Source organism: Podarcis vaucheri (genome assembly GCF_965113315.1).
Source record: "Podarcis vaucheri genome assembly, chromosome: 17".
NCBI classification, from domain to species: domain Eukaryota; kingdom Metazoa; phylum Chordata; class Lepidosauria; order Squamata; family Lacertidae; genus Podarcis; species Podarcis vaucheri.
This window is the reverse complement of record NC_138755.1, coordinates 15,588,839-15,612,872: the sequence shown is the minus strand read 5'-3', so window position 1 is coordinate 15,612,872 and position 24,034 is coordinate 15,588,839. Positions and strand designations below refer to the sequence as shown.

General features: G+C 41.2%; 2 protein-coding genes and 1 long non-coding RNA gene across 4 annotated transcripts in view; 1 reads left to right on the top strand and 2 right to left on the bottom strand.

The window, feature by feature from the left end:
- SAXO1 (stabilizer of axonemal microtubules 1) overlaps positions 1-1,081 on the bottom strand; it is a 38,354-nt gene extending 37,273 nt beyond the window's left edge. Inside the window, exon 1 of the mRNA XM_082205003.1 lies at positions 856-1,081. Within this exon, the coding sequence (XP_082061129.1) occupies positions 856-917 (62 nt within the window). The 5' untranslated portion in view covers positions 918-1,081. The remainder of the gene's footprint in view (positions 1-855) is intronic.
- On the top strand, positions 673-7,772 carry LOC309522211. Its single transcript, XR_014214983.1, has 2 exons — positions 673-804; positions 7,257-7,772. It is a non-coding gene; the product is annotated as an uncharacterized lncRNA (long non-coding RNA).
- On the bottom strand, positions 1,415-22,834 carry HAUS6 (HAUS augmin like complex subunit 6). 2 transcript variants are annotated; one of them, XM_082204689.1, is made up of 17 exons: positions 22,487-22,834; positions 20,719-20,814; positions 18,340-18,418; positions 16,312-16,444; positions 15,990-16,137; positions 15,377-15,442; positions 15,028-15,082; positions 14,705-14,878; positions 13,729-13,922; positions 12,747-12,876; positions 12,087-12,189; positions 11,566-11,662; positions 10,042-10,108; positions 8,834-9,016; positions 7,768-7,900; positions 4,938-5,894; positions 1,415-3,821 (listed from the first exon to the last, which is right to left on the bottom strand). In XM_082204689.1, the coding sequence occupies exons 1-17, from the start codon at positions 22,615-22,617 to the stop codon at positions 3,814-3,816; spliced, it is 2,754 nt and encodes a 917-aa protein (XP_082060815.1). In that variant the 5' UTR covers positions 22,618-22,834; the 3' UTR covers positions 1,415-3,813. The 2 variants fall into 2 exon arrangements, with proteins under 2 accessions (XP_082060815.1, XP_082060816.1); XM_082204690.1 differs by having other exon boundaries at positions 18,340-18,398; positions 22,487-22,626.
- Between the last annotated feature and the right edge of the window lie 1,200 nt (positions 22,835-24,034).

Sequence of the window (24,034 nt, the reverse complement as noted above, 5' to 3'; positions counted from 1 at the left end):
TGGATTCAGAGCCTGCTGTGGATCTGAACCTTGGAGTTTTGCTCTCCATCATTTCCCTATGGCTATCATGCCATTTTAAAAAACAGCCCTTCCGGTTGGGTTAACGTAAAGCTGACTTGGCCTGTGAGATGATAATATATCAAATATACTGAAACATACTATGGAATCCTGGAATCCATTGTGCAAAGCACCTTTCAGACAACCCATTTTCATGTGTATTCCAGCTGGCAGGCTGCAAAAGCCGGGCTCACTGTGTGATCTGGGCTCACCCAATGCAGCAGTTTCGAAGCGAAGTAGTTACCTGATCTGCACTTAGGTAAGAAGCTGTTGGGAGCACCACAAAAGCTACTCCAAGGTTTCCAACGGAAGAGTGACACAGAAATACAGTAAGCGAGTTACCACATACAGTCATACCTTGGAAGTCGAACGGAATCCGTTCTGGAAGTCCGTCCGACTTCCAAAACGTTCGGAAATCAAAGCGCAGCTTCTGATTGGCTGCAGAAAGCTCCTGCAGCCAACCAGAAGCCAGAAGCCCCGTCGGACATTTGCTTCCAAAAATCGTTTGCAAACCGGAACACTCACTTCCAGCTTTGCGGCGTACGGGAGCCAAAACATCCGGGAACTCAGCTGTTCCGACTTCCAAGGTACGACTGTAAATGGAGGGAAAAAAGTCACGTGGCTGCTCTGAAAATCAACTCATATACATCCTTGGCCACGGGACCATGGACCACAACACAGCAAGGAGAGATTCTGTCTGTCCATAACAGCTCTGCGAAAGCGACTTAACCGTGAATGGGGATGGAGGTGTGTATCTTTATCTATGATTGGGCAAGCCAGCACACGGCATATACATACCCACAGTCGCAAATCTCGCAAATGCATGGTTGGGAGAGACGTGAAACCGCTGGAGAAGCCATGGCTGCTGCAGTCCTGTTTCTTCTGGGGTGCAACCTGTAGGCTAGCTCTTCCTCATCTCACTGCAGCAGGTCACAAAGGAAGAAAGTATTCTGCACATCTCAGCTAGTCAGCTTTCCTAGAGCAGCACAAATTCTCTTTCCCCCTAAACTTGCTGCTGTTCAAGCCTCTACTAATCCAGGCCTGCTCTGCAAAGGACAGGGGACTCATAATATCCTCTTGGGGTGGTCACTTGGAGATCCTTTGTGAAGTCACCAAGGTAGACCTGGATCTTGCAGCAGCAAAACTGCCAAAAGCAGGACTGAGCACAGCCCCCACCACAAAACAGAGGAGGAATTCATAGCTCAATTTATAGCCAGCTCAATTTTAAATCTGGGAATCACTAAACTACTCCAGTTGTGAGCAACTGGAGCAGGGCTGCTTTAGAGATGCAAGCTAAAGGGCCCCCATTTCAATATTTATAAAAGGAAAACAAATGTAGTTAATACAGCTGCAAACATTACTTGACAATACTTTTATTTGAGAACTGTTACCCTTCCATGTGGCGCTTCGAATCAGTCCTTTAAAAACCTTAATGTATCAATCAATGCCAAAGGCACAGTAACACAGTAATATTAAATGGCTATTGTTTTCTTGTTTCTGTTCCTGTGGGCATTTGGGGCATATTTCCTGCAACATTGTCAAAACTACCTGTGAACGTGGAGTGGAGCAAAACCCACACACTGCCCACTAATATTGAAAACAGATCCGTACACATGATTGATATTAGAACACTTCCTGTAATAAAAATGTTACTGAGACAGGCCACAAGACTTTTTGTATTAGGGAGAATATGTATATCCTGCTTTATAGACCCAAGAGTATCACAGTGGCTTACAAAATATCCTTAAATCTAGTACAGAGACAGAAATTAAATGGCACTCCACATTGAATCAGGATTACTTGGCCAGCATCCTTGGTGTCATCCTATAAGGTACCAAGTCCCAACAAAATATTTTGAGGCAAGGGAGCAAACTGTGCAGCTGAAACGTATGAAAGAAGACATCTTCCCTTGCTGGCAGTTTCTTTTATAGGGGATTTTCTACATTAACACGCTATATGAAAAAGTAGCAAGTCTGACTTGGGACTCAGCTACACAGCTGCAAATAAAACGTTTTAAATGTGTTGTAAAGTGCAATATACAAATGTGACACTAGATGGCGACAGTGAGCTAAGCAAAATTAAAAGTATTTTTCCAAAACGTCATTTTTTAAAAAAGCATTTTCACAGTGTTTTCTATATGTGTGTAGATTCCACCTTGAAGACTTAACTATGACACTATTTGGCTTTTCCAAATGAGAAAATTCTGGCAGGTCCACTTCCCCTGACCTGCATAACCCAAATGCCGCAATACAGCATGCAAGAGGGAAATTTACTAAATGCTAGGGGCAAAAGCCCCTTCTGTGATCAGAGAGGCTCCTAAGCGCAGTTATATTCTCTTGTTAATTATGCTGTTTTAAATGTGCATTTGATTTCACTTAGGAATGTGTTTTTAAATGCTTAAGATTTCGTTAACTTTGTGTTAAATATGTATTCTGTACTTGACCTCCTTTGTAATATTTTATTTTGAAATCTTTAAGATAATGTTTTAGTTTTCTATTTGACTTTCTTCAGATTGTTTTATTGATGTTTTAATATGCTGCAAACCGCTTTGAGATTCTTAAAAATATAAAGCGGTATAGAAATGAAATTAATAATAATGGTTCATGAAGTATAGAAAATTGCTGCTGGAAAAATACTTTCCCAGCTCAGAAGCCACAGTAGTCACATGAACAGACCATCCGCCATAAAGCTGGAGGGATGTTTAGGAGGAATTCAATGTGGCGCTAAGATGACTATTCCACCAGCAAAAGCATTTTGGACCACTCAGAACCAATGGGGGGCCTGCAGAAGTTTGGAAAGACCTGTTGTGCTAGCAGAAGGCCTTACCCGGGCTTTCGCTGGCAAGACCCATTAGTTGAATCCAGCCTAAAATAAGTGAACAGGCATAAAACACAAGTTGGGCCTCTTTCATAGCCTTAAATAAATTTACTTCATTCTTCCAAAGAGCCGAAGGAGGGAAACCCTTAAATCAGAAGATTTTATTGAGAGAGGTTTATTATGCTTTTTAAGATTTATTTTTAATAAATATTTTAAGACAAGTGAAAGTTTTAAGACAATACATTAGTTACTAGAATTCAGTTCATTGTCTACATGACCAAGCTATGTCTGGGCAAATGTGTTCTAACAAAGCAAGCTCTCCGTTTTTTAGATTAGTTCTTAAATACACAGTACATAACCTATTTTAGGGGGAGCATCTTGCAACAGCAAATATTAAGAGAAAACACAGAAGAGAAAGATGAAAACATCTGCGTAATGAAGACTATTCTTAAACCTGCGTAGATTCAAACACAGGAGGAAAAGTTGACATAAGAATGGGCAATTGGTTTAGCCAATTATTTACAAGAGCATTTCATTAAGAATATGTGCTGAAAAGGGTTAGAGCAAAATGAACTGTCAAAATCTGATTAGAATGCAGTTATGATATGTAAAGGTGTACACAGATAATATTTGTTGGTTCAGTCTCTTAACACTCCATGCTTGTGAAAGTCTCAAATGGCCTCAATTTTTCAGGATCTCTTAATCAGTAAAAACAGAAGAGCACCATAATGGGGACTATGCAACAAACTAAGTCAGAGTTTGCATTGTTTAACACCAAAATTTCAATGAAAGCATGAGGTTTACAAAAAAAAATATAAATACTTTAGGTAAAAGTGAAATGTTTAAGTTTCTGAAGTTAGTGCATTGTTATATAACCAAGGAATGTTTTCATCTTTACAGATCTTTGCAGATGAAGATTCTTTTACATCCAGTTCCATGCTACTTTTCTGAAAAAGAAACACATATGCCATTCAAAAACTTTTCAATTATTTTTTTAAAACTTGCCTAGAAATAATAGTCCTTTAGGCATAAAGTCTTCCAAGGATGTACCCTGTTATGTATGGGGTAGAAATCAATTACAAAGCAACCTCGGTTAAAACTTTTTAAACTTCCAAGTAGCAAAAGAAGATTTTTATGGTCACTTTGGCTATTAGAATTTAGATAATATTAAGAATAAGATGGTCAAAACTGAGAGAATATGTTTCACATGTTAAGGGCAGAAAATGAGAAATCATTTTCCTTGCACAAACGACGCATGCAAGATCTCTGAATACAAGATTGTTTTAAAAAATCAGCACGTGGATTTTGTTAAATAAAACTATATCCAGAGAACTTGTTGTGCAAGTGGGAACAAATGAGAATTAAACAAAGAAATAAAAAACAGACAGCAGACTTTCTTGCTCTAACACAAACTGGTCTGGGAAGTCCCCAAAGTTTAAAAAGCTGTTTGCTACATAGGAAATGGTGGGGCAAAAAACCCCAAAATTAGACACTACCTTGGATGTGCAGAATTAGTGGCATGCTTCTTTGGCTCCCGTCTCATGTACGTAAGCCGTTTCACACAGCTACTTGCTCCCTTGTGTACCTACTATGGCATGACTGCTTGCGCTAGAAAATGCAAATCTGAGCACAGCAGAAATGCAAGCTATTTTATCCCTTACAGACCTGTGCTAGCAGTTTGCTGGCATTCCTTAGCTTCTGCCCCACTCAGTATTAGAAAGTGTTCCATCACAGCAATCCTGTGCCTGCTTCAGAAGTCCCATCATGTTCACTGGGGCTTGGGAACATAGGAAGCTGCTTTTTATCGAGTCTACATTGACTGACATCAGCTCTTCAGAGTTTCAGAGAGCGGGTGTGGACACCCCTAACTGTGGATGATTAGGGAGAAAACCTGCCCCTTCTACGTACAAAGCAGATGCTCTAACCACTGATCAACTCTGCTTCCCCTGTAGGCAAACAAGAGGACTGTGGCCAAAATCATACACTGAAAACAGAGGAATGCCAACCCACCCCAACACGGCAATAAAACACATTTTCATCTGCAAGATCCAACAGGTACTAACCGTTTAACAGGTCTCCCCTATCCTGTGAGCCTGACTGCTCTCTCTGTGGCGTTGAAGGAAGCGAACCCAGGGGGGAGAGAAGGATCTTTCTTTCAAGTAGAGTCGTGTGTGATGGTTTCCCGGCAAGTTCTGCATCTGATGCATATGGTTTCCCCGAAGGGGTAAGAACATTGCAAGCTTCCAAGCTCGCCGGAGAGAGACTAAACTCAGACCTGCACCTTGGGATTTGTTTTTTAGAAGGCAGCGAGTTTTCGAGCGCAGATTTTTTCAACGTTTCCAAGCGCTTTCGAATAGATTGCAAATCCAGTTTGCGCGCACTTCCTGCCACGCAGTCCGGCAAAGTGTTGCTGTCTTCTCTTACTTCATCCAGTTCAAAATCTTTACAACTATTATTAAGGCTTAAGAGTGCCCCTTCCTCTGGAAGGGTTTCTTGAAGTATGCCCAGTTGGATAACTTCCTGGCTATCAGAGCAGCTTCCTATCGGAAGACCATCCCATGACACAGTTGTACTCATAGAAGAATTCTGGCTCACATAAGGAGGCAAAGTCTCTGCCGCAATGCCATTCCATGGACCATCCTGCAGCTCACTTGCACGTTCAGTCTTGAGGCCAGGATCTGGACTTTTTGTTTCACATTTGCCTGGAACAGCGCATGTTAACCCTTGCTTCCAAAACATCTCACCCACTGGCCCAGCAGCTGCTTGATGGGTCAACGATTCGCTACGACCGGTAACCACCTGCTGGAAACAAAATGGAGACCGCGCATCCAGAAAAGGAGATTCTGCTGTATCAGACATGCATGAAGACATAAAGCATGCCATACTTGAATCTACTTGGTTTCGAGACGCAGGGACTCGTTCCTCCGGCATGTCTTTTATTGCTTCGGTATGATTCCTTTCCACACTTGAGGCTTCTTCATCCTGGATAGCTTTTTTCCAGGAGCTTCTAATTTCAGCAACTAAAATTCAATCAAGAATAAGTGAAATGTAGCACTGCACTGGAGACCATACTCCTATCCAATGTGTTTCTATTGCACAGTTAGCATGTTACCTTCAAAACTAGCTAGGACAGCTAATTAAATATAAATATAAATATAAATATAAATATAAATATAAATATAAATATAAAAATATAAATATAAAAATATAAATATAAATATAAATATATTATTACTTATACCCCACTCATCTGGCCAGGCCTCCCCAGCTACTCTGGGAGGCTTCCAACAGGATATTAAAAACACGATAAAGCATCAAACACTAAAAGCTTCCCTAAACAGGACTGCCTTCAGATGTCTTCTAAAAGTCAGATAGTTGTTTATAGTGGTACCTCGGGTTAAGTACTTAATTCATTCCAGAGGTCCATTCTTAACCTGAAACTGTTCTTAACCTGAAGCACCACTTTAGCTAATGGGGCCTCCTGCTGACGCCGCGCCGCTGTAGCACGATTTCTGTTCTCATCCTGAAGCAAGGTTCTTAACCCGAGGTACTACTTCTGGGTTAGCGGAGTCTGTAACCTGAAGCGTATGTAACCCGAGGTACCACTGTAATATGTATGCAGACCATATTACTGTATTTCCTTGACATTTGATGGGAGGGCGTTCCACAGGGCGGGTGCCACTACCGAGAAGGCCCTCTGCCTGGTTCCCTGTAACCTCACTTTTCACAGGGAGAGAACCGCCAGAAGGCCCTTGGCGCTGGAGCTCAGTGGCCAAGCTGAACGATGGGGGTGGAGAAGCTCCTTCTGGGATACTGGGCCCAGACCGTTTGGATTCCCTCGCTTCCTTCCACATGCAATGTCATCAGTTACTTAAGTATAAGGTCCTTAGAAGAATGGTGGATCTAATGTCAAAGTTCAGGGAAGCAAAACTATTTGTACTGCCAGACTGTGACTGATCTGCGTTTAAAAATCAAGTTCTGTATGAGCCGAACAGATTTTCTTAGCTTGAACTGCTCTGCTAGTCATGTGAACAGCAAGACAATAGGCCGAAGCATCAACCTCTGATCAGTGAAAAGGCTTCCCTCCTCCAGGCGTATTTCACCAGGCATCGCCCACAGAATGGAAATGCCCGTTTTGTTGCCATAAGGAAAAGAAACTTACTCTTCATAAACAAAAAATGGATTCTCAGGGAGTGAAGGTAATACCATAGTCTGTGCGTGTGTTGTACAACAAATGAATTAGGCTGCAGAAGAGTAAAGTTAAAAGTTGGAAAGAATCACCCCCTTTGGGAACTATTAGCATTTCTGCTAATCTGGCTCGTAACTGAACTCTGACCAACCATTGTTCTCCCCCTTTCCCACATGTAATTACAATTTGGCAGGTTATTCATACAGGCCAACATAGAGGACATCACACTTTCCCCCAAGAACAGCTGGAGTGACGAGAGGGAACAATTTACTGGCCTCTCAATGAGTCAGTCGGCACCAAAAAGGGAGCCTCCTAGTCCAGGGAGCCAACCAGGACAATTTCTGCTTCCTTCTTCCTGACCCTTTAAAGAAAAATGGACAGAGGCATAAAGGATGAGGATGTATCTGGAAGAACCTGTGTGTCAAAAGGTATCAGCTGCCATTGCCTTCAACACTTGAGTCCTAGAGGAAAACGTTGCCATCTAGCACAGAAGCATCACTGACTGCCCAAAATATTGAACGATTTCTCTGATGCCTTTAATTGTGGTGTCTATCCTACCTGTTCAAGAGAGAACGCGACTTCTTGTAAAATTCCTGCATCAGACAAGGGAATTACATTCCCTCAAAACCTTAACTTTGTACCAACTGGCATTGCAGAATCCTCTGCCATAGGTAATTAAAGGGTGGAATATTAGAGATACTCACTCAGATTTTCTGGGGTCCGTGGAATCTGTTTCTTTGTTAAGAAGGGATCTGAGATTAAGGTGCCAAACAGGTCCTCCAAATCCTGTCCTCCTCGAGTGCTCTGGGGAGAATTAGATACTACTACATCTGCCATCTGCAAAAAAATACACACAAAAAAAAACCCATACAAGTAACACAGGACCGGGTTCTACTCATGGGACTCTGAATCCAGCTTTGACAAACTATGGGACTATTAACATTGAGCTTTAGAGCAGCATTAGTAAACGACAGAAAAACTAGTTCATTAGACACCTGCCAATGAAACAGCTTTTAAAGCAGCTGCTCAAGATGCAAGCAGATTTCCCAACTCTTTCCTAGGTGTCAAGAGACCAGGCTGAGGTATGCACCTCTGATGAGGAATGGTGGGAGCCTCCCTCTCCTCAGACCAGGATCCTGAAGCTGCCCAGGAGCAGTAGAGCAGTATAGATTTGAAACAGTGGTTTGCAGAGGGGCATAGTTGGCAAGAACTGGGAGGGTGAACGGCAAAGTGAAGAAGAACTGGGAGAGAGAGAGCGTGCTAACAGACTCTCTCTCTCACTGGAAAGTGTCCAGCCTATCAGTCCAAGGTCACGTAGAGTATATAAGGTGGCTACACAAAAAGCACGGTGGTTGCAAGATGGAAGTGATGGGACTGGGGGGGCAGGGAAGCGGGTGGAAACCTTAATTGGGAACACCTTTCCTCCGAGATGTTCTTGAGCTGTGATCATTAAAATCTCTTTAAATGGTTAAGAGACTGCTTTTGCTTTGTTCTGCTTATCCACGGCCAAAGGGAAGAAGGAAGTCCCTCCCCCACCTCAGACCTTCCAATACTGAATCCAGCTAAGCCAGGCATAGGCAAACTCTGGCCCTCCAGGTGTTTGGGACTACAATTCCCATCATCCCTGACCACTGGTCCTGTTAGCTAGGGATGATGGGAATGGTAGTCCCAAACATATGGAGGGCCGGAGTTTGCCTATGCCGGAGCTAAGCAGAGCTGCTTGCCTTGTGGCAATTTTCTGGCTGAATCACATTCAAGGACGTCTCTCACCTGTTCCGCCAGTTGCTCTTGTGCCTTCTTCAGAGGATCTTCTCGTTTAACGGAAGATGGCGTTTTGAATGTATCAGCTTGTTTTTTCTTTGCTGTTTTTGCAGGTCTTGAACTTCTTCCTTTATATCTTAAGAGTTGATAACTAGAGTGATCTGCTGCCTTGGGTGTTTCAGTAACCAATCCCTGAAATGATGCAATTATTTGCACAAATGCTCAAGGACCGGTTTTAGATGCAGACTGTCGTTCTTGACAACATAACCACCATGGCAGATTTAACTGCAACAGACAATGCTGCAGTTTCCCAAATTATATGGATTCCCCTATTCAGAAGGGAGAAGCAGGTTTTGGGCTGTCACTACAGAAAAGCTTGGTGTAGCTGGTCTTCTTTAAGGTAAAAGATTTTATGATGCCGCAGCAACCAAGCCACATTTGCACCATATACACATTTTAAACATTTAATTTTAAAGATTTTAGGCCCTCTTTCAGGGTAGATAACCTCACAAGATAGCTCCCAAGTTGGCAATTATTGTTATTATATGGAATTATTTTATATATGGAAATGTTTTTAATTGTTTTGACACTTTTGTGTTTCCCCATTATAATTGTTTCATTTGATTAATAAATTTCATGTATTTTATTGTTGTAACCTGCCCTGGGACGGGTGGTAAGAAATCTAATAAAGAACTAAAAACAGTACACAACATAAAATAAAATAAATAATGAAAATCAAGACAGCTATTTAAAAACCCAATGAATGGCTTAGAAATATTTATAAATCTATTAGGCCATAGAATAAATAATTCCTTAAGCACAGGAGCACCACTGAAAAGGCCCTCTCTCTCATGCATGTCTACTGGCAGGCATATATGGTCTCAAGGCCATTAAAAGGTCAAAACCAGTAAAATAATCTTAGGATAAGGTTCAGCTTCTTCAAGGCAATGGCCTCTCTATGAAGTAATAATGTTTTTTGAAGCCGATCAACACCATGTGGAAGGCAGGGAACACTCACAAAATAGTCTATGTGCTGCTTCACACCCAGAGTAGCACTACTTCTTGGTGCCTATATTGTCTCCCTTCTCCTCCAACCAAAAGCAGAAATCACTCCCACCCACAAGCTGGGAAAGACAGAACCAGGCCAAATTATGACTTTACTCCAAGCTCTGTAACTCCTTGTAGACACTTCAGCTTTTCAAGAACAGTTAGGTTACCTTTTCCAAAGATACCCATGTTTCATTTTCAGACGCTGTGGTGAGACTGAAAGAGGGCACGACCATCCTGCGGGGGTGAGGAGAGGTGAAAATATTACTAAATGCATACTGTTGATGCTCTGCACTTCATTCAGTCAAAAGCTGTATGCCCCGTATCTGTCCGTTACGATTTCCCTCAATTCGTCCCGGTCATCAAAAGGCAGTTTTATTATAGGGAGAGCTAGTGCCAACTAGAGCAAAGCTTTATCTCTATTTGAGTATCAGCCTCCCAGAAGTATAAAGATGAATCTCATGAACAACAATATATGCACACACAAAGAATCCAGTGCCTGGAAATATATGCTTCATAGAATGTTTTTAAAGACAGCTTGTACACAAATCGCAACTGCACACCATGCCACACAATCACAAATTGATGAAGACCAGTTTACGAACTGGTAGCAATCCACACAGAGAACTTCAAGCAAATCAGTGTTTTACATATGGTAAGTACTGTATTTTCCCATGTATAAGAGAGAAAATGGGGGGAGATTGTCCAGAGTTGCTGAGCTTTTTTGGGGGGAGATTTGCCAGAGTTGATCTTTTTTGGGGGGGTTGCCCAGACTTGTTGAGCATTTGGGGTGGCGGTTTTGCCAAAAATCGCTCACCCGCAGGAACTCAACAGCCAACTGTCTGCACACTCGCCGAAAGCAAGCACCAATTGCCGCAGAAGCCAGTAGCCAGCGGACCTTGCAGCACCCACCAATCACCCACAAAAATGCCGCAGGCAATATCCTGTTTGCAGCAGCCACCAATCGCCCGTCCCACCTCTCCACTATCCATGTATAAGACAACCCCAAGTTTTTAGCACACTTATTTTAAGAAAATAACTTAAGTCTTATACACGGGAAAAAACGGTATTTCCCCCTATTTGGATAAACTATTTATAGTCCTTTATAGGAAGGGCTACAGGAGCTGGAAGGTATGCCTCATATATAGCTGGGTCAATATTGACCTGTGCAGAATCAGTTGCACGCGTAGCTCAAATGATATTTCAAGCCTAAGAACTTCAGGGAGCAGCATGCATGTCTTACGGGGGGGGGGGGGACAACATTCTTCAGAGATGCTTCCCAAACCTGACAGGAGCAGCAGCAGCGCAAATGGGGTCCTCCTCACTTGAGGGTAGCTTCCCATTTCAAGAGAAACCAAGCATAAATTAATTCAGCTCTGCTGTTCCTCCTCTGCCCCCATATTGGACCTGGGCGCCTCCTGGGACTAAGGAAACGTAAGAGACGGCAGGTAAGTGAAGCCATATAGCCTTAGAGCTCAAATCTAGATTTGCATCAGAAGGAAAAGACTGATTCGCATTGCATTTCCATGAGATGGTCACAGAACTATAAACAAGAGGTGAGATGTGTAGCAGTACTTCATCCCTGTATAATACCTGCTCCTCCAATTTTCAGACTTGTGTCACATTCAACACACACACACACACACACACACACACACACACAGGCCTTTGATGCATAAGGACATAAGCCATACCTCTCTGCAATTACCCCATCTGAACTACCCTGACATCTTGATGCTTTGCCAGGAAGCTCAAGTTCTGTTTTCTGAAAACTCTTCTTCTTGGTAGAATCTAAAAATACATTTTTACAAAGAGAATCATGGCTTTTCGAGAAGTGCAAATTTGTTATATTTACTAGATTAGAATACCCTAATGCAGGCATCCCCAAACTCGGCCCTCCAGATGTTTTGGGACTACAATTCCCATCACCCCTGACCGCTGGTCCTGTTAGCTAGGGATGATGGGAGTTGTAGTCCCAAAACATCTGGAGGGCCAAGTTTGGGGTTCCTGCCCTAATGACTAATACTACATGCCTCAAATATTGTGCCCATGTTAGCAAGATGATTAAAAAATTATGGCTAATGATGATAATTTTAAATGTATAAATATGCAAAGAGGAAGACATGTCTGCGACTGTTGCCATCGAAAGCCCTTACCCATGCTCTGAGGCTATGGATCTCAGGGCAGGATTGATAAAGCTGCTCTTGAGATTTACCTGGAATTGATGCAGGATACTGGCAGAAGACACTGCTTTTATAAGCTTCCTCGGTAGCAGGAGAAAAAGAAAGGGGAGACATGGCTGGTAATAAGTCAAGTGCCTTAAAAAGAAAGACATTCAAAAAGTTATGTTAAACAATATTTTTAGCTCTGAGTAATATATCGTCAATATTCCAGAAAACTTAAAATTCCTACAAAATTTTAAAACCACACAGCCTCTTTTCAAAATCTAAAAGGCTGCCCTTAAGTTTTACCATTTCAATAAACATTTGAAAACTTAATAATAATAATAATAATAATAATAAATTTTATTTATATCCCGCCCTCCCCAGCTGAAGCTGGGCTCAGGGCGGCTAACAACACTAAAATAGTGCAACATTCTAAAAACATTATACTTACAACCTTACAATAGTAAGGGGTCATAGGTTTGGCTCTTTAAGAAGGTTCAAATCAAGAGAATTAACCATTGCAAAATACTTGAGGATTTTACCAGCGTCACTACCAAAAAGTGTGTTGGTCAAGTTAAACAATTAGTATAACAATAAGGGGACTGCCTTTGGGATTTTTAAAGGCAAACTGTTTCAATTAATTTTCTACAGAAAACATACATTTTTAAAAATCAATACAAGCCTTTTACTCTCCCTGAAAGGATACTTACAGGATCTGGATTTTTAATTAAATGAAAAGGTGACTGGCCAAGGCAATTTTCCCACTTCAAATCCCATTCCTGCTGTTTTTTAGAAATAGACTGCTTTATTGATACACAATCTTCACGTTTTAATTTTTGCCTGTAAGAATTGAAGAATAACCAACATAGTTACTACAAAGTGTTTTATTCAAGTAAACTGAGATTTCATGAACAAATGAGTTATATCAAGTGAATGTATCTGCTATAAATTACACAGCAGCTGTGCCTTAGCTAAAGTTTAGTTGTGAACCATAATTAGAGTAAGCAGAAAGAAACTGCAAGACCACAATATACAAGTTTCATTTACAAAAATCTGAAGCTATTTGATACTCACAAAAGTAAGTTTGTGTCTTAAAAAGTTAACAGTTACTAGACTACTAGTATAGACCTGAAAAGCAAGAATACTCACCAAAAGGCAAATGAAATGAGCTAACTGCAAGTTAATAAAATCAGAAGGTAAAGAGTACAGATCCTCTGTTTAAAATAGAATCTGGACACCAAGACATACAGGGAGAAAGGAATTTTGTACTCCAAGTTCAGATCCATCAACTAGTCCAGAAACAAATAATGTGCTTGTATGCTTCCCACTCTTTTCTATTCCGTTTCTGAATACTTCCAGCGCTTGTTAAACCACACTTTCCTCATGGCATCCAAAGCAGAAAACTCTGATTTAAGCAAATCGTAAAAAAACAGGAATGTTCCTGGTTTTAGGGATTACTTAAAGCAGTTTCCTGGTTCAGATATCATGAGAAAAATGACTTAATAAACCATAGAAATATTGACTTAAGGTCGATAACAGAAGATGGGGCATAGTTTGCTCCAGATCCAGGAAATCATGGTTTACCAGACCCTTACATCTAAGCCAGGCCAGTAAGTCAGTTTATTCATGCCACAAGTATGTGAAAAGTGGCTGTGCATGTAGGATATGCAAGCCACAGACTTCTGAACTCACCTCAGTGACTTAAGACCCTGTAAATTAACATTCTGGTATTTGGTCTTTCCTTCCATGTACTGAAGATCCAATTTTAGTGCATTCTTGTCAATGCGCCAGCGCTCATGCATCAGTATTTCCAAAGCTTTGTTGAGTAAGTGGACAACCGTTAAAACGTTTAGTTTCCCTTCTTCATAGACGTTCCCTACATGAAACTGCAAAACGTTGCAAACAAGGGCAGGAACTGATTAATACAGAAATACATCGTCGTAACACCCCATTCCTCTTTCAAAACTGAGCAAAATATAATGGGATAGTGAGCCATGCAAGACAAATGGAGTGAAGACCGTGATTTAAGAGATAACTGAGTGCCTGTGGCTTGAGATTCAGGGCTGTAGATTGTTTCTTTATGCCATGGGCCTGGAAGTCAAAGGGGGAGTGGCTGAAGGGTAAAAGAAAAAGACATCACCAATTTTACATTGTGATTTTTCAAGGGACTACCGAGAAAGGGGCACCAAAAGACTTTTGGCATCATGCTAGTGTATGCTTGGGAGCAACCAGTAAACTTCTCTTAAATTAAAAATTTACATGGCAAACAATTTAAATTGGGGGGGTCTCTTGGGGGTAGTATGCGACCCGTGGGTTAGTCACCCCTGCTTATTACAAATGAAGGGTGCCGATATATGCATGGAACCTCGTCCAACCCAATGATCGGTCAGCTGCAAGGAGAGCCTGGCTCACGTAAGCCCAACTCAGTGTAGGGGTGGAATGATCTTGCAAGAAGTACAACTCTTAGAACAGAGCTCTTTGATTTAAGTTTGATTACATCTTCACTATACTGCAGATCTTTCCCTGCATTTTGTCTTAACAAAATTGCTAATCACAATAGCTAGGGGACAATGAATTTCAGACAACTAAACGAAACAACACCAGACAAGAAGAAAAAAACAATTCTACAGAAACAGTGGCGTAAAAACAAAGATGCAAAGAAACTTACTTGGTGCATATCCTTTTCAACTTTTTCAAGTAGAGGCCTCGGAACATTAATAGCGACACTTGTGCCATCTAATACGTACTGGTCAATATGACCTTTGACAACTGAATCTACAACTTCTATTTCTTTTTGTAGACGTGTAAGTGTTTCCGTTATCTGTGTCCATAAACAGCGAACCTTTGGAAGTAAAAGAAAGCGGGGGTGGAAACGAGAGAGAAAATGAAATACTTTGAGAAAGCAGAAATATGCATGCGCGTAAAATGACAGTCCTTGGAGGCAGGGCACCAGATGGTGATAGTTGGAATTACATGATCAAATATCCTCACCTTCTCAACTCTCTCTGCCGTGTTGTTCTGACTTGGATTAAGGCCTTTCTCCATTCTAGCCAGAAAGTGAAAAACACAAAAAGTGTGAGCCAATGGTATAATTTGTGCTACAGCAAAAGCTGACTCACATATTCTGGTGTCTTTTGCTAACAGCTAATTAGTAGCCATTGAGAGCATTAGGCATGACAAGAGCGTATCACATACAAGTCAACACAAAATGCTTCCTTCTCCCACTTCTCATATCTGCCAGGTATTATGTTGTAATGAAAATGTGTTAACACCACAACCAGGGCAAAAAAACTCTAAACTGAAACTTTCAAATGGAAGCAAGCTAAGAGGGTACACTTACTTTTGGAGTTGCTTGTCCAGATCTGCATTTTCAAATTTTAAATCTCTAATTCGCTTACTAAAATGCCTGCAAACAAAGAAGTAAAAGCAATGCTACAGGTAAAGATTCTTAAATGTACAATACTCCCAAAAGCAGCTGATGAAGAGCAAACAGCATTTTTTCCTTAAGCCCCAAACCCCCAATATGTGCTTCACATAGTTCACATGTTTACTTTTTTAGTAATATGCAATTCTAAGATGGCAGCTCCCTAAAAGTTTTAGTTGGTTTGTTTGTTCGTTTGAATCAAGAAGCCTTTTTTAGCTACACAGGCCTGCTCCCTAGGGATTTACTCCTATTCTCCCTGACATCTTTGTAGAGACTGCCCTATGTCTCTTGGCAGGATCATGCATTTATTTGGCTTCTAGTCTTTTTTGAAGTGCTAAGATTTTGTCTTACATTTTTGTAAGTTTCATACTTATTTTTTTATTTGAATTGTGTATTTGTGTGCTACCCTTTGTGAGGGCATCTTTTGGCTGGAAGGCAGCACAGAAACGAAAACTCAACAATCTCAGCTATATGGTTGTTTGGATCACTCAAACTGCCACAACTTTCATGTTATAGAAACTCTACTTACAATGCTTTTTTCTGCAGTTCTTGAATCAAAGTGTCTTCCTTTTGCAGACCGTGTAAAAATCTGTTTTGTGCTACATGATATTTTGCAACTGCAATGTTCAAGTCGGGAGGTCTTGAGTTCACTGCTTCTGGATAGGATATGTCAGCACCTACAATGGAAGAAGCAAGTTTCTCAAGCCTTTTGTGCATGGGCCCCCTTCATTCTGTTTTTTGATCCCTTGAACCCAGTATCAACTACATGTCCTACAGTTTATTTCCCACGTGGTGTGCATATAAAAAAAGCTAGTTTGGAATAGAAAGCCTCCCAAGAAATGATTGCTTACCTGCAGAATCTACTTTAACATGTTGCATTATGACATATCTTGCGAAGCAGTACATTAGATGAATGAACTTAGACCCACCGGGAGAAAGGAATAAAGATGCAACAACTGGAGGAAAGCTGTTTCCACATTCGTCCTGGGGAATTAAAAGGATAAAAAAGTGAACGGAGGAAGTGAACTGCAGCCCACAACTCTCTCTCTCTTAGATTTAAGCTTTAGCTACTACCTGTTTGTAGCACTAATACAATCGGCAAATAAAACAATACCAAGTAGCTTTGACAAATCAGCATACTTTGCTTCATCATTTCCTGAGGCTTGTACCAATACCGAACTTCTGACTGTATTCCTTTGTTATGATTTTTAATTGTTTTACTGTAGGTTTTAATTAAGGATGTTGAATGCCCCAATGGATTTGTTATTGTGGATCTAAGTATGTATCGATTTTATACCTGTGTGCTGCTTAGAAGCCATTATGACATTTAAGTGGTTTATAAATTAATAAATAATATTGTGCCTGAGCCACAGCTCACAATACACCTTCCTTCCTCTGCCGAGAGAGAGGGGGAAAAGAAGAGGCGGAGGGAGGTGCTCCACCACCACTCAGCATGCAAGGTCCACAGATTACTTTCCCACCCCAGGGAATGTGGCACTGGACAGAACAGAGGTAGCCCACCCCATCACTGGTCTGAACGAGGCTGTACTTTCTGAAGGAACAGGCATACAGTCTAGAAGTACTCCTTGATTCATCACTGCCACTGGAAGTGACAGTAGTGATCTCAGTAATTAGGAGTGCTTTGTAGAGTTGGAAGGGACCCCAAAGGGTAATCTAGTCCAAGCCTCTGAAATGCAGAAATCCCAGCCAGGAGAGGAAGAGGGCCATGAAGTCCAGACCCCCAAAGCGCCCCAGTGTTCAAAGGAGGCACCTGTGGAATGAGAGCAGCCCGTCCATCACTCCGACCGGCCCCCATGGTTACTTTGGGGATCAGCCAAGTAAGAATGGTGGAGGCCCCCCAGGATCTATGTTGGCGATTGCATGTTGTTGTTGCCGTTTGTAAACCAGTTAAAGTAACAACCAGAGTGCCATCCCTGCCTCCCCCGTCAGCAGCTGTTCTGGGACGAGCAGGGATTCCCAGACATCATTGCTGTGCTAACAATGGCCATTCCTGGACAGGAACAGCTTAGTTACAGCGACCCATGTAGCATCACAACTGGATTTTTGTAGAAGTTAAGACAGGCTCTGAAATTGGACACATTTTGTCACAGGCTAACAACTTTTATTTTTACACGCTTTCCCAAATGTTTTCCCATGGAAAACATCCGATTTTTTCTCTGATAATAGCTTTATCTGTTTTTATTTGTTATCTTTTCGTTTTTTATTATGGTTGGATATCACTATGGTATTTTGTTACTATTATTATTATTCAGCCCATCTGGGGGCTCCCCAAAACACAATAAAGCATCAAACGTTAAAAACTTCCCTGAACAGGGCTGCCTGTTTATTCATATTCCAAACAAATTAAGGAATAGCTTCTGCTGTGCTGAATCCCACCCAGCATGACTTCATCAAATGTACTTTTATGTCGGCACTGGGTGTTTCAAATTCAATCCCACGTGCTGCAACCATAGGATTGCAAAGCCATATTTAAATGCCCTGTTTAAAAACTAAAGAGAGGTACCAATGTTCTGATCCTGGACAGCAACAATTTAAACTGACCAGCTACTTTTGGGGCTGGCAAGGAAACCTCCCCAAAGGAGCAAGTACTGGAGGGAGGAATCTTCGTCCACACTCCTTTCTGGTTCTCCTTTCAAACAGTTTCTATCATTTGCTGACAACTTGAACTACTTGAGTTGTTGCAAGATGATGAAAGCGTGAAAAAGGTGAAATAGTGGAGGCAGAGAATAGGGCATGAGAGAACTCTCCCTCTCAACACCTAAAGAGTCAGAACACAAAGTCTGAAAGGAATTCTCATAGACCACCAATATTTATGGGGCAAATATGTGAACCCCTTTTTCATTCTTACCGATACTTACTGAAATTCTTCTTAGCCATTCGTAACTATGTTTCCTGAATTCAGAGTCTGTCTTTTTATCTGTTGGAGGAAAACAAAATCTTTCCAGGGAAGGGAAAGAAGTCAATTTCAACAAACGTTCAATGAATCAGATATATTTCTCACAAAACATAGCAATACAAAAGGCTCGGTGTTCTCTAAACACATTTGCATTAACAAAGACCTAAGTATCCCACCTAGGATAGAGTTTGCATAGACAACAGTTGTAGTCAATTTTCAGGCTGGCATTGATAGTACTAAATCATCCCCAACCCCTGGCCAAGTTGATGGGAGGTGGAGTCCAAAAACTTCTGGAATGCACCTTGTTGACTACCCCTGTGCTAAGTAATAGGCAAGTTATGGAGACAAAAAGAGGCATGTTACAATTACAGCAATGTGTTCCAAATGGGCAACCTCTGAAGAATTTTTGGAAGCTTCAGCTGATGTGGAATATGTAAACAAAGGGTTTTGGTGTGTGTTCACCCAAGAGAACATGCGCTGACTACTTTCCAACTGCTGCACAGGCTTCCAGTTCACTTCCAAACACAAGCTGACATACAAGTCTCTCACTACATGACTTGGGCCCAAAATACCAAAAGGCGCATCGTCTCCAATATAAATCTGCCTAATCTTAAAATCTCCAGGTCCCATCAGTGATGAATGACAAATAGCTAGGAGACAAGCACCTCTCCTAGGGTGCTGTGGCAGCACCTAGACTGATAAATTCCCTGCCTTAGGAAGTCTATTTGGCCTGCTTTTTCTTCAGCTTTTGTCACATAGTTAAGCGGGGGTTGACAAAATATAGCTGGCTTAACGGCCAGGCATTAGTTTCTACTAGCTAGCTGTGCAGTCTAGTTCCACTATGATAGCACAATAATATTACCTGAATTTATCAATAAATATATTATCTGGAAAAAACATATATCTTAAATTGAAAAAGCTTGGGTTTTTTAAATTTGTTTTTAACTAGAGATTTATTCCACAGCCTTTCCTCCCTCACTTTCTCAGGTTTTTTGTTTTCCCACCCAGCCAGTCATTTTGTCTCCAAAATCCTATCTACATGTTTCGTTTGGAAATAAATCACTATCCATTGCTTTTGTGGATAGTTAGAACTTAATGACTGCAAAAAAAGCAGATAAAAAGAGATCAAGTTCCATTCTGAATGCCCACAGCCTTGTTTAAGCTAGAATTCCTGCTTGCTACAATAGATTGGCATTAGCATAAATAACTGCACACATATCATCTTACCAAGCGACTGGCTTCCTCAATCTGCATCTTTTGAAACTGAGCTAACCATGACAATTAGTAAAGCTTGAAAGCTTTTTATCACCTAATTCACTTGTCAGAACAGAAAATTCTGGCACATGACTTAGTCTTATCCCAGCAGGTATCTGACCTTTCAGAATAATTTATTTTAGTGAACTGATCTCTTGTTTTTATATACTTTCCTGAGTGCAAGTATTATTTAACATAGAAGCCCTTACTTCTGAATAGACATTTGCAAGATTGCACTGTTAAATGCACTGCTATGTTTTATAAGTAATAAATTGTGTAATCGTATATTCCAAACACTGAATACTATATTGTTACAAAGATATTATTCATGACATCAGTTGGAAAAGAGTTCTGTTGCTCATTGCTATCAGTTTCCAGCACCCTGTGACCTCAACACCACAAAGAAGATCTTGCAGGAGTTGCAACTAATCTCCAGAAAATGTGCAGCAAGTCCCTTGTTAGCTAGTTTTTCCTCTCAAACAAAGGCTACACACAGAGAGAGCAGCAGCAGTAAGCTTAAAATCTCAAAAAATGATGTGAAGAAATGGAGGAAAGGATGTTAAATTAACAAGTAGTACCTACACATTCCTCTAATTCTATTAATCACATCCACAAGAATTCTTCCCCCTGCCTTGTGCACAATATGCATCCTTTTGGTGGGCAGAGGAGGAGTAGAAACAAACATTATGGTTATCTCCTCTGCAGCAAGACTAGACCTCTACTACTTGTGGGCTGGATATTACACTATTTTCTTTTAATGGGGAGCAATACGGCAGTCCCACAAAGGGATAGCAATGTACAATTTCTCCCCAGAGGAAGGCTGCTACTAGCAATTGTGGGCTGCATAGTTGCTGGGCCCTTGGCCACACAGCTATCAAACTGGCAAACACCCTGTTACACTTTTCTGCAGGAAAGGGTGAAAAGGTGCTGCCTGGCAGAGACCAACTACATTCTGGTGGCCACAATTTTTAGTTTGGCTTGTAAGGCCATCCAGAAGTTGTGGACCCGTTCATAATTTTGTCTATAAGAAAAAGCCATTGAGTAATAAAGCATCCTTTAAATGAAGTTAAAGAGAAATGACACTCACCTGAAAATCTCATTACAACGAGACTGGTCTACGTTGGAAAACAGGAAGTGCACAACGATACTAAATGCATCTTTGTTCGGTTTATCAAACATGTTCCTAAAAAAATAAAAAAAAATATGAAAACCAGAAATGTCCTTGTAAAGGAAACAATTGCCCCATGCACAAACCTCAGCACCCACCAGGATTGCCTCCTTTCCTCCCTTAGAGGGCCCTTCAATGCACTGATAGCAGCTCACAAAATAACAAGATTTATAGAGAAGCAGGTTGTTGTTTTTTGGAGCAAGAAATGGGATTAACATCCAACCATGCTTCATTTCCCCTCTTATAATAGCACATTTAAAACTTACAGGAGTGCTACAAGGCCACAGTCCTGCACTATTAATTCTTTCCCATGATCCATTTTAGTGTCGGTAAATACAATTTGCATGAACGTGGACATTCTTTTTTAATTTTAAGGGAGAGAGGTGCAGTGATGGGAATACTTCATCTACCAACATTTGCCCGCCAGAGGTGTGCTTAAGGCACACGAGTACTTGATTTTTAAGACGGTACCGTATCTTTTTCAAAAAACCACTACTATAAACAATATACTCGAATAAACCCCCATAGCATTTTAACCCCCACCAGCGCTATTGCTTCTAGGAACTTGTGTGAGATGTACACCCATTAAACCAGTGCGTCTCCAGCTGCTTTCAAACTACTGCACAATTCCCATCACGGAGTCACAGAATTGTAGAGTGGGAAGGGACCCCTAAGGTCATCCAGCCCAACCCCCCAGCAATGCAGGAATCTCAGCTAAAGCGTTCTTGGCAGACAGGGCTGGATTTAGGTTTAATGACACCCTCAGCTCCTGAAGGTAATGCAGCCATTTATATGTCCAGCTGTGCTTTGTCAACAACAAATTGTTGCTGTTTCTTGCATTGAATATATGCTATATGGTCAAGGACATTAATAGACAGAATATTAAACTGTTTTTATATGCAACAACAGCGGCAAGAATATTGTTGGCCCAGAAATGGAAGCAAGAAGAAATACCAACGAAAGAAGAATGGCAGACAAAATTAGTGGACTACGCAGAATTGGATAAAATGACAGGAAGAATTATTTGAAACCTGTGGGACCAGAAATTCACAGAAGATTGAAATAAATTTACAAATTATTTGAAGAGCAACTGTAATCAACAAATTACGCTAGTAGGACTACAAGAAGTTTTGTAAGGAGGAACATATGAAATATTGCAAAGAAGAGAAAGAAGAGAGGTATTAGTTATATTTATGTAATAGTGAAAGTAAGAAATGTAAATTAAGTGGAAAAGATTGGGAATTTTTCAGATGTGATTGATGGAAGTAAAAAAAATGTATAAGATATAAAAGTATGTTTAATAATTGTTGAAATTGATATGTTAAAAAGCCAATAATATTTAGATATATATATATATAAAAGAATATGTGCTATATGGTAATTTATGGACCTAATAGGTACCTAAAGCCATTTGCACATCACAAAATATGTATTTTATCAAAGTAACTGTGGAACTGAAATACCACTGTTGAACTGAAATGCAATTAAGAAAAAGTATATTAATACTGTAGTGAAATTTGGGGGGGCAAGAAAGTGGGGCCCCCAACCTCTGCTTAAGAAACCTCCAAGGAAGGCTGAGGACAATGGGAGTTGTAGTCCAAAAAACAGCCGGAAACCCAAATTTGGGAAACGCAGCATTAAACAAAGGTCAGTTTAAAAGAAAAAAGAAAAAAAAAGGCCCACTCACACGCCCAGGCCGAGATGCGTGGAGACCCTCCCGGCGGCAGCTTTTTCCGGGTCGAAGCCCAGCGCCAGAAGGTAGAGCCAGAGGTGCTCTTTCTCCCAGGCGGGAGGAGGCGAGAGCTGCTGCGCGCTCATGGCCGCGAGGCGAACCGGGGCTGACCCGTGTCTTCCTTTCTTCACGTGCAGGTATATCCTCCGCGTCAGCGCTCTGCTCTTCCTCAAGGGTTCCGCCTTCGTTCGCCAAGCCCTTCAGCTCCTCTCAGAGGCGCCCTTCTTTTTCAGCCTCAGCCGCCGCCTCGCCCACCACACACGCCGCCATTGAGGCTCAAACCGCCAAAAAAAGAAAACGGGGAGGGGCGGCGAGGCGCGCGCCAGCCAATCAAAGAGAAACATGCGCGGCTCCAGCCAATGGGGGACGGGACCGGCATGCAAGTTCCCAGCATGCACCGCTTGCCGGAGACATATACTGTACCCGACTCTCAACCGAGGCACGCTGACGTAGAGCTACGAAAAGTGTAGAGGGGACTACTAGTTAAGTGTCTGCCTGCTGCGCGAGGCTCTTCCGCAGGCGGAAAGCGGAAACTGCTCCTTAGCAACGGAGGGGAGGGGGAAATTCCCCACGGGCTTTCAATCGGTGCTGGATTTGTGTATAAGCTAAAGAAGCTCTAGCTTAGGGCCCCACTCTCTTGGGGGCCCCCAAAAAATTTAAAGGGGAAAAAACCTGAATGTACAATTCCAAAATATAAGATGAAAAACAAATAAAATAAATCCTACATACAGCAACAGTGTTTTGTAAGTCCTGGGCCCCGCCTGCTAGCCTGCTCCCTAAAATATCCCTGGTTTGCTCCTTTTCTATATATAGGGTGCCTACATTCTGTTATTTATAATTATTAGTAGTTTGCATCATATATTTACACCTATTATTATTTCATGTTATAGCAAGTTTCAAGAGACTAGGTTATGAGTGTAAATTGTGTTTCTAAAGGAACTTTTGTTCTTGCTAAATGCCAATGTGTTTGCATCATTAAGTTAGTTATGAATAAAAATCAATTTAAGTTAGAGATTAATAATTATTTCACTAGTAATATACTTCTTCTTAATTGTATTTCACTAGTAATATATGGTACTTCTTTTTAATAGATTTCAGTTCAACAATTACTTTGATAAAATATGTATTTTGTTATGTGCAAATGGCTTTAGATGCCTATGAGGTCCATTAATGACCATTGCGATAGGAATTTTGAGGTCTTAGATATATGGTAATGTTCATAACCGCATGTACTGTAGGAATGAAAAATCATGGGAGACAAGAGAGGCAGGTGTAGCTAGGCGTCTGTCAGGGCGGACCCTGAGAGCCTATTTTATTGAATATTGCAAGCATTGCCACAGGTGGGCCTGTGGCTGATTGGTTGATACATACACACAGAAACTTGTAATTGGTTAACATAAGTACTAAGGCGGGAATTACATGTGAAAGGTGGGGATTACATGTGATCATTTATCATTGATGGAGAGAAGGCTGAGAATCGGAGCTAGAACTAGACAGGCATGA